Raw genomic sequence first — 9263 nt, forward strand, 5'->3', positions numbered from 1 at the left:
AACCTTGCATTTAAGCCTTTCTATAACCTAGACCCAATCCACCTCCTTACCCTTATTCCATATTACTCCTCCTCCAGCAGTCAACATTCCGGTCCAACTGGATTCCTGGCTGCTGTTCCTCAAATGCCATCCTATCTAACTATCCTATCTCCTGCCCCTGGACATTGGGACAAGCTGCCTCCCATGCCTGGTATGAATGTCCTCTTCATGGGTACTTTTTAGAATCCTTATGTTCCTTCAGAGCTCAGTTTACATACTCCCTCATTCGTGACCTCTCCAGCTTAAAGGGATCCTCCTTCCTCAGATTAACCTAGAGCCATTTATCTGATTTCCTCCATCAAGTCCTTTGCGCCCCCCTCCCTTGTATTATGCTTATCCGTGCATGTTATGTTCCCTTAGTAGGTGAGCTCCTTGAGAGCAGAGGCTGGATAGTATTTGTCATTCTGTCCCCATAATATACAGCACAGCGTCTTACACGTAGCTAGTCGTAATAAATGGCTGTTGGATTGAAAATTATGGACAGTATTATCTCGCAAACCAGTAAAGAGCAACAGATGGGAAAATGAGTCTGCCTGCCACGATCCCCAAACAAAGAAGTCAATCTATGGGATCTAAGAGTTGGAAGGGACATTAGTGGCCAATTAGTTCGACCCAGACCTGACTGAGCATCCTCCTTTCAATACTGCCAACAAGTGGTCCCTATGTCCTCACTTGAAGACATTCAGTGAAAGGGAGCATACGTTTGTTGAGACACCCTGTATCCCTTTTGAACAGCTCTAATCATGAGCAAGTTTGTTCCTTGTGTCTGCCCTTGGTCTGCCTCTCTGAAGCCCCCAGCCCTTTTTACTTTACTTTTGAGTAAAGTGGACTCTTCGATGGGTATCAGCTGACCTCAGACACCTCTGAGGCCAGTTTGCATCCTTTGCCTTCCATATTGCTCACACTTTGTGCATTCGTGCGCAGACATTCAAGTCCATGAACTTCACGGCTTCCTCTCTTTGGGAATATTTTCTCCCAGGAATTCCTGGTCTTTTCTCCTTCTGTTGCCCCTGGTACTTTCTATAATACCAAGCTCTTCAGATCCATGTGCATGGTTTTCTCCCAACACTTTCATTCGAGTTTATAGGCATCTTGACCAGATATACAGAACTCTAGGCAAACATGCTTCTACTAGCCCCTTGGAACATAGCGTCCATTCTTGGCCAAAAGCTCATCATTCCTATAGCTTAAGGTGTGGCTCTGAAATCCAAATCCATTTTTCAGTAACCATCTCAGCTAGCTGTTAACTTCCCAAGCCTTCTTCTTCTAAATTTTGTTGTTCAGTTGTTTCAGCAGTGTCTGACTTTTCATGTTCCCATTTGGGATTTTATTGGCAAGGATCCTGGAATGGTTTGCCATTTACTTCTCCAGCTTATTTTACAGATTAGGAAACTGAAGCAAACAGGGTTCAATGACTTGCCCAGGGTCACACAGCTAGGAGTGTCAAAGGCCAGATTTGAACTCAGGAAAATGAGTCTTCCTTACTCCAGGCCCCATGCTGTATCCACTGCACCACCTAGCTGCCCTCCCCTTCTAAATATCCTACACTAAATTGGTAATAAGAATTAAAATACTCACATCTCTAAATTTGTAAGTTTTTTGCCTTAGCCCTAGTAATCTATAACAGTGCCCTTGCTTTTCTCCTGAGCTCCAGTCTCACAGACATCTCAAACTCAACACGTTCAAAAGAGAATTCATTTTCCCCTCCCAAAAAACCCTTTACCTATTTCTAAAGGTCTCTCTTTCTGTCCAGGTCCCCACCATCTTTCTTGTGACTCTGGCTGTTCATGACCTCATGATGATCCTCAACTCCTCACTTTTCTTCTCCTTATGTGCCTAACAAGACCTTTCCAGGTCATGTTAATTCTACCTCCCTACATCCACTGCCTTCTCTCCACTCACACTGTGGCCACCACTCTATCTCAGGCTCTCACCACCTTTCATATAGATCGTGAAACAGCCTCCTCCTTAATCTTCTTGCCTCAAGACACTCCTCTCCTCCACAGTCCTTCCTCCTCACAGTGAAACACTCACTTCCTGTTACTGAAGAGTTTACATTGTATCAGTGGACCATGACATCAGGTGATGCCAAGACATGCAAGTGACTTAGATTTAAGTGAGGGAGGCTGTGCAAAGTCACTAGCCTCACTTTCTACTCCTAAGTCATCTGGGTCCAGATATGGATCAGGACAACTGGAAATGGCCCAGCATGCAGTGGGGGACCTTGTGGTCATTATGGAACACACATAAACACGTATATACAAATATATACAAAATAAACATAAGGTAAAGGAGATCAGGAACAGCTTCATGGGAATGTCATTTGGATCAAGCCTTTAAGGAGGCTGGAGATTTTAGGAAGTAGAAGTTAGGAGGGAAAGCATTCCAGGCATGGGCACAGCCTGTTCAAAAGCACAGGAATAGGAGAGAAAGTACTGCCCATGAGTTCAGCAAGGAGGTCCACATCATGGCTGTCATCTCCCTAAAAACTCCAGTGGCTTCCTGTTAACATTAGGATTAAATACACACTCCTCTCTTCAGCTCTATTTAAAGCTCTTCACAGCAGAACCAGGAGAACCCAATATTGTAATGATAATCAGCTGTGAAAATTTCAGATAATCTGATGAACACAGATGCAAGACGATTCCAAAGGACTCATGATGAAACATGCAGTCCACATCTGGAGAGAAAACTGATGAACTTGGAGTACACATTGAAAGAGATTTTTTTTCACTTTTTTTGTCTCACAGCATGGCTAATGTGGAAATGTTTTGCATGACTTTATATGTATAGTAGGTATCACATTTCTTGTCTTCTCAATGAGTGGGGGAAGGGGGAGGGAGGGCAAGAATTTGGAACTGAAAATAAAAATTTTTGATTAACAAAAAATAAAAATAAATAAATAAAGCCTTTCACAACCTGCCCTATTATGTTACTTTTTCAAGCACTCATCGGTCCAGCCAACCTTAGCCTTTTTGCTTTTCATCACATACCGTGCTCCCCCTCCTATCCCTGTACCTTTAACAGGCTGCTCCTGTGCCTGGAATGTGTTCCCTCTTCATTTCCATGTCTTAGAATCTCCAGTCTCCTTAAAGGCTCAGCCCAAATGACATCTATATGAGGCCATTCCTGATCTCCTCTACTTCATGCTTAGTTTATTGCTATTTGTGTATATGTGTTATCCCCACTGACAGAATGTAAACTCTTCGATGACAGCAACTGTTTCCATTTTGTCTATCTCCATCAGCCAGCACAATGCCTGGACATATACTAGGCTCTTAAATTCTGGTTGATGGACTTTCTCACACATAAGACCTTAGCCTCTGGGCTCACCTCGCTTCCTCCTGATATCTCAGTGCCACTCTCCCCTCCTCCCAATCTCAGATGACATCTACAGCTATCCTAAAAACATCAAGACCACATACCCCTGAGTGGCTCCCATCTCCCTTATTCCATATCTCAAACCCTTTTTCATTGGCTTACTTTTTGAATGAATGACTTTTCATTTATGTACTTTGTTCCAGTCTCTGAAGAGGTTGCCTTCTTGTTAAGGGCAACTCTTCTATTACTGCCCTCAATCCAACCCACCCTTTCTCCTTTTAGGAGTTCCCCTTCACTCACCCCCATCGTTCCCTTTCTCTCATCTTTCTACAGGCTCCTTCCCTTCTGCCCAGAATCATGGTCAGATCTACTCCATCCTTTAAAAACACATCATTTGACCCTGTCCCCCCCTAAGCTATCACTGTGTTTCTCTCCTTTCACTGTCAAACTCCAAAATATCTGCTAGTCACTCCCTCAGTACCCACACACTTCTCAAGCCCCAGCGCTCTGATTTCTGACTTCCTCAGTTGAGTAAAATCACTCTTTTCAAGGTTATTAATGATCCCTCAAGAACTAAATCCAATAGTCTTTCTTAGTTCTCATCATCTTTGACCACTGCAGCCTGTATTGGTCACCGCCTCCTCCTCCTCCTCCTCCTCCATACTCTCTGCTTTCCTGGTTATCTTCCTACCAGTCTGGCCATTCCTTGGTCTCCTTTGCTGGATCTGTCATCCATCTTTCTCCTCCTCCCCTAGTGCAGGTGTCCCTGTCTCTGCTCTGAATCTTCTTATCTTCTCTCTCTATACTCTCTCCCTCAGGTCTGAACAGCTCCTGTGGATATCATCTCTAGGCAAACGAGGGCACTTCCAAAAGTCCAGTCTCTGCCAAAGGGGGTGGAGTTGTCTTTTTCTCTCTTTCTTTTCAGCTATTTCTGTATCCTTCAGGGCTTTTCCCAGCAGGCCATTAATTTCTCAGAAAAGGCAGTGATGCATCTCTAGTTTCCTCCTTCTTTGGGTGCTGTCTCCCCAGTGCAAGATACAAATAAAATCTCCGCCATCATTATTTTCTCTGTGAGTGCCATTAATACTCTGTCTCTGATTTGGTTTCTTCCCTTTTTCTTCTCCAGTGTACAGCAATTAACCATTTCTATTCACTATCATACATGATGTAGAATGGAATAGCATGTATGTCCGGAGTCACTTATGAGAGAGGACCAGGGAGGAGACACCAGCCCCACAATAACATTGTTGTTGTTATCACTGGCTAAAGCTCAGATTGAGACAAAAATAATGAGCTGGAGACAACGAAGCTGTTAAAAGTCATACTCAGAGTATTCCATAATGACCACATTCCTCATGCCATTTTATTTCTCCTTCCACAGGACAAGAAGTTGATTAAAGCCCTCTTTGATGTGTTGGCACATCCTCAAAACTATTTCAAGTACACAGCACAAGAGTCCAAGGAGATGTTCCCAAGATCGTTTATCAAGCTACTACGGTCCAAAGTTTCCAGATTTCTACGACCATACAAATAACTTTCCTAGAGCTATGCAATTGGGGGATGGTTGGGGGTATTTTTGGTCCAGTTGGTTGGGGAGAGATTTTTTTTTGTTTTGCATTTGTGTCAAATATTTTATTTCCCTCCACAGTAGAAACATTTGCTGACTGTGAAAAGCTCTTCCAGAATTCTTGAATTCAGTACCATATTGAAGAATCTTGCTAACATTTTATACTCCTTAAAAGCCCATGAGGGTGGCTATTTTTACCTGGAAGAGAATGTGAGGAGCCATGGGCATGCCCAGATGAAGACACTGATGCATGTCTGCGCCAGCAGTATCCATTTCCAGCAATCTGAAAATGTCTGGTTGGAAAAACACTTCTTTGCCCCAAAGCTCTTTTTTCCTAGGAAGCCATGCAGTACCTTTCTTCTGAGCCAAGGAGAAAGTCTTTAACTATGATCATCTGATGCCAATACACTGTGGGAGGGGAAGAAGTCCAACATGAAGAAATAGCATTTGGAATCTGAATTGCACCTGAACTCTGTATTTGGAATTTTCAGGGGGAAAGGAATTAAATTGTGACATTTCTCCCCTTAGTTTCCTAGAGACTTGGATATAGTAGAAACCAAACAAGAAGAGACCAAGGAATACCGATGTAGAACTTGTTTCACAATTTACCAAAAATTAAGCTCCACACAGGCAGGTTTTATCTGCTCTCTTCTCTTTTTCTTGAGATCTCATTCCCATACCCAGCCTCTCCTGCTGTGGACACAGTGACCATATTTGTCTGCTATTTGGACTCTGAAGAACTTTAAAATACAATGGATTAAAAGTTGTGGAGGGGAAGGGGGCAACAAATATTTCCCTCACTACAAAAGATCATCTTAATTAAGTACTATATATATATAAATATAAAAATATATATACTTCTATTTGTGGGTACATTAGAAACACTACCTTTAGTGACTGTAAATATTAATTATGCAGACATCTCTTCTCCCAAATACAATATACAGACACACATCCCTTTTTTAGCTTTCCTAATATGATTAAATTCCTGCTCCAAGGCCTTGCAACTTGGCTTTTATCCCCAAAAAAGAGTCTACTGAGTTTGGGGAAATACAATTTTTCCTCAGTCAGTCTATTCAATCATAAGTTATTTAGTAAAATTAAATAAACTCCCATTTCTTTATTGCTTTAAGGAAGAGCAAGGATTATACTCACCACCACCACCATTTCATGGAGAAAGAAACAGGTTCAGAGGGATGAAGTCACTTCTTAGCCTCTTGGGAGAAAGAGAGCTCAAAGGAAGCTGACAGATGCTCTAGGTCAGTGGTCCCTCCATAAGGATCCCTGAGGGCTGCAGCCTGACTTAGGAAGGAAACCACATGTTACCATCAGTTCTGTTGTATATTTATTTTGCTAAATATTTCTCAATTACATTTTTATCAGGTTCTGGGCACCTTCCCTGGCCTGGTGTTTGACAGATCTACTCTAGGTGACCCTTCATATCACAGAGGAGAAAACTGAGATAGTGTGGGAAAAAAGGCTTTTATCCTCCAGAGCCAATTAGTCTCTGGGCCTGGATTCAAACCCAGGCCTCTGGTAGCCAAGTCCAGCACACTTTCTCCTTCCCCTGCACTGCCTCTAAAAGGGGAAACACAAGACATTTGGAACACCGCTACTGGCAAGCTTGTAAATGCCTACGCTCAGTCACCAGAGAAATACGTAAGAATTCACTGGTTGGTATTGAGCTGGTCTGCCTTGAAGCCTGTTCAGGGGAATTTAGTGATGAATTATGAGACTGTGGCCCTCAGGATGTTATAGGGAAGTTTGTGTGTTAACATTGCTGACTGATAGTCTGTACAAAGAACCCTGGTTAAAGAGCCAACCCTTTAAGACAAAATATCCTAAAATATCAGAGCTAGAAGAGCCCTTCAAGGTCACCTGATCCAAGATTCATCACACACACTGTGCTTGGCCCACAGTAGCCACTATGGAAATGCTTATTCCCTTCCTCTTTATTTATAGGCAAGGAAATTGAGGTGGGCAGGGTGGGAGGGGCCTCGCCCGAGGTCACACAGAGAGAGTGAACAAGCCAGGCCTTAAACCCAAATCTCCAGATCCCAGAGTTCCTTCCAATACACAATGGAGCCTTCAAATAAAATATTTTTCCCTTAAAAAAGAAAGATTCCAACATCAAAGGGCCTTACCTTTGGTTATTAAATTAAAATTAAATTATTAAAATTAAATCATGTCCCACTCAAGTTCAATTGTCTTTGCACGTAGGATCACTTAATTTTAGAAGCGGAAGAGACCTTGGGCAGTCTCATCCTAAGAACATACTAAGGACAACTAAGAGTTCTAGTCCTTCCATCATGAGGCAGCCCACCCTTCTGGGGCTGGATGTCCCTCCTTACCAGCAATACCTTCAGGCAAACGGGATGATCAATTGCCACTGAGTACAGAACATAGTTATACCACTGCTGGTTTGTTTGTTTTTTAAGATCACATCTTTTAGCATCTCAAGGATTCATTAGTTCGTTGGTAGGGATGCTTCAAGCTTGAATAGAACATCTTCATGAGATAACGTGACCATGGAGTGGCCATCACTATGATGATGCACCTCTCTGCACTCCAATACACCAGTGCCCACTGCATCCCCAGGCCCATACTTGAAGCCTGCCCAGCTCGATGGGGCAAAGCTGCCAGAGCTTGTGCTCCAAAAGCATGGACATCAAGACCCCAGGGTTCTAAGGCATAATAAGGCACCAGTGGAAGGGAGGACTTTTGTGGATAACTTGAACATTGTGGAGGGAAGGACAGAATTTTAAAGTGAGCTCTGAATCACTCAAGTGGCCTCCTCTAAATGATGTCCAGGATCTCTTCTAACTCGACATTCCATGTTCTTGAGTCAATTCCAGCTGTCACATTTGGTGTTTCCAGTTCCCTTCCTGCTGTAACATCCTGCATCGCACAGTCCCTTTCACCTCAGACTCCTTGTTTGCTATCTATTGCATCATGATTTTCTCCTAGGCCAGTGACAGAAACATGAGAAGCTGGTTTGGAATGACTGGGCTCAGAAATGCTTCCTAGCAGAGAGGGGCTTGGGCCACTGCAGAGGCTGGTGACATGAGACATGTCACTGTGGAAAAGAAGTACTTGGGTACATACTAAATGATATGAAGTTTGCTGCATTTTGTAACCCCAGATTATGTCAATTATTGGTAAGATTCAGACTGTGGATAACATCTGGCAGGGTTCTTCATAAGACTTTTAGCTTTAAGGTTGGGAGGAGCCACAAGGGTCATCTAACCCAGACCCCTCTTCTACAAAGCCAGAGAAGGGAAGTGACTTGACCAGTTACACAGATTTTAAGTAACAGGAGCCTATACTTGAACCCAGGTCCCCTAACTCTGCAACCAAGGCCCCTTCCCTCCAGCATTCTGACATTTCCTGTTTGTTCAGCCTGCAGAAGAAGCCCCAAGAGAAAATAATTAGTCTCTAGGTTTAATCTGGTACCTAAATGACCTCAAGAAATAATCACTGAATTGAAATGAACTGAATTGAACTGGGTTGATTGAGAACAACGGAAATTAGATGATTTGGTTCTTGACTTCATCCAAAATCCAAATCTAGGCATTTTTCAGCACTTCTCAGAGGCATAAACAATTAGAGCTGGCCACGTATCTGTTTAACTGTCTCTACTGTCTGTTCATGTCCTTATTCTTTAAAATGTGGCTACTGACTTACCTAAAACCAGACGCTGCCCTGGACTCCCTCCCCTTTTCCATACCAAGGATCGGGAGCCTCTGTGAGGAACTGTGAACAATGGAACCAGAATGAAAGTTGGGAATTCACTCTACTGGGCCATGAAGTTACTGCAGGATCTCCAACAAGCCTGGCCTCTGAATCCACCTCTATAACATGAGTTAGTTGTGCTCATTAACTTCTCTGATATTCTAAAGGCAAGTATGGAGGGGAAGCTCTGGATCTGTGGCTAGAAGGGCATGGGGTGAACTCTTCTGCTTACTTACTATTGCTATGGCCTTTGGCGAGCCACACAATATGGCTGGGTCTCAGTTTCTTCCTCTATAAAATGAAGTTGGACTAGATAATTTCTAAGGTACCAGTTAGCTCTGACAGCCAAGGAATGTGAAAGCTGCAAAATCAGCTATTTCCCATCCATTCCTAAATGTTGTCTGCAGGGTTCATGTCGCAAGACATCTTTTTTCATCTTCCATTTTAGCCATAAAATATGATCATAGTGGGGCTTCATTTCCTAAGGCAGATGGGTATCCAAGGTAGCATCTTCTCTGAGGCAACAGACTCACTGTCCCTCCCTATGCCTTTACCATAAGAAGATCTCTAAAAGCCAAGATCATGCTGAAAACTAAGGTCATTC

The 9263-nt window shown here is 43.1% G+C and overlaps 1 protein-coding gene across 2 annotated transcripts in view; it reads left to right on the plus strand.

Moving 5' to 3' along the window:
- SCUBE1 (signal peptide, CUB domain and EGF like domain containing 1) overlaps positions 1-6312 on the plus strand; it is a 258064-nt gene extending 251752 nt beyond the window's left edge. For both annotated transcript variants that reach the window (XM_036761573.1, XM_036761572.1), the window contains one exon: positions 4742-6312. In XM_036761573.1, coding sequence (XP_036617468.1) covers positions 4742-4894 — 153 coding nt within the window. In that variant the 3' untranslated portion in view covers positions 4895-6312. The remainder of the gene's footprint in view (positions 1-4741) is intronic.
- Positions 6313-9263: the final 2951 nt, after the last annotated feature.

The sequence above is a fragment of the Trichosurus vulpecula genome, chromosome 5 (genome assembly GCF_011100635.1).
Source record: "Trichosurus vulpecula isolate mTriVul1 chromosome 5, mTriVul1.pri, whole genome shotgun sequence".
Classification (NCBI taxonomy): domain Eukaryota; kingdom Metazoa; phylum Chordata; class Mammalia; order Diprotodontia; family Phalangeridae; genus Trichosurus; species Trichosurus vulpecula.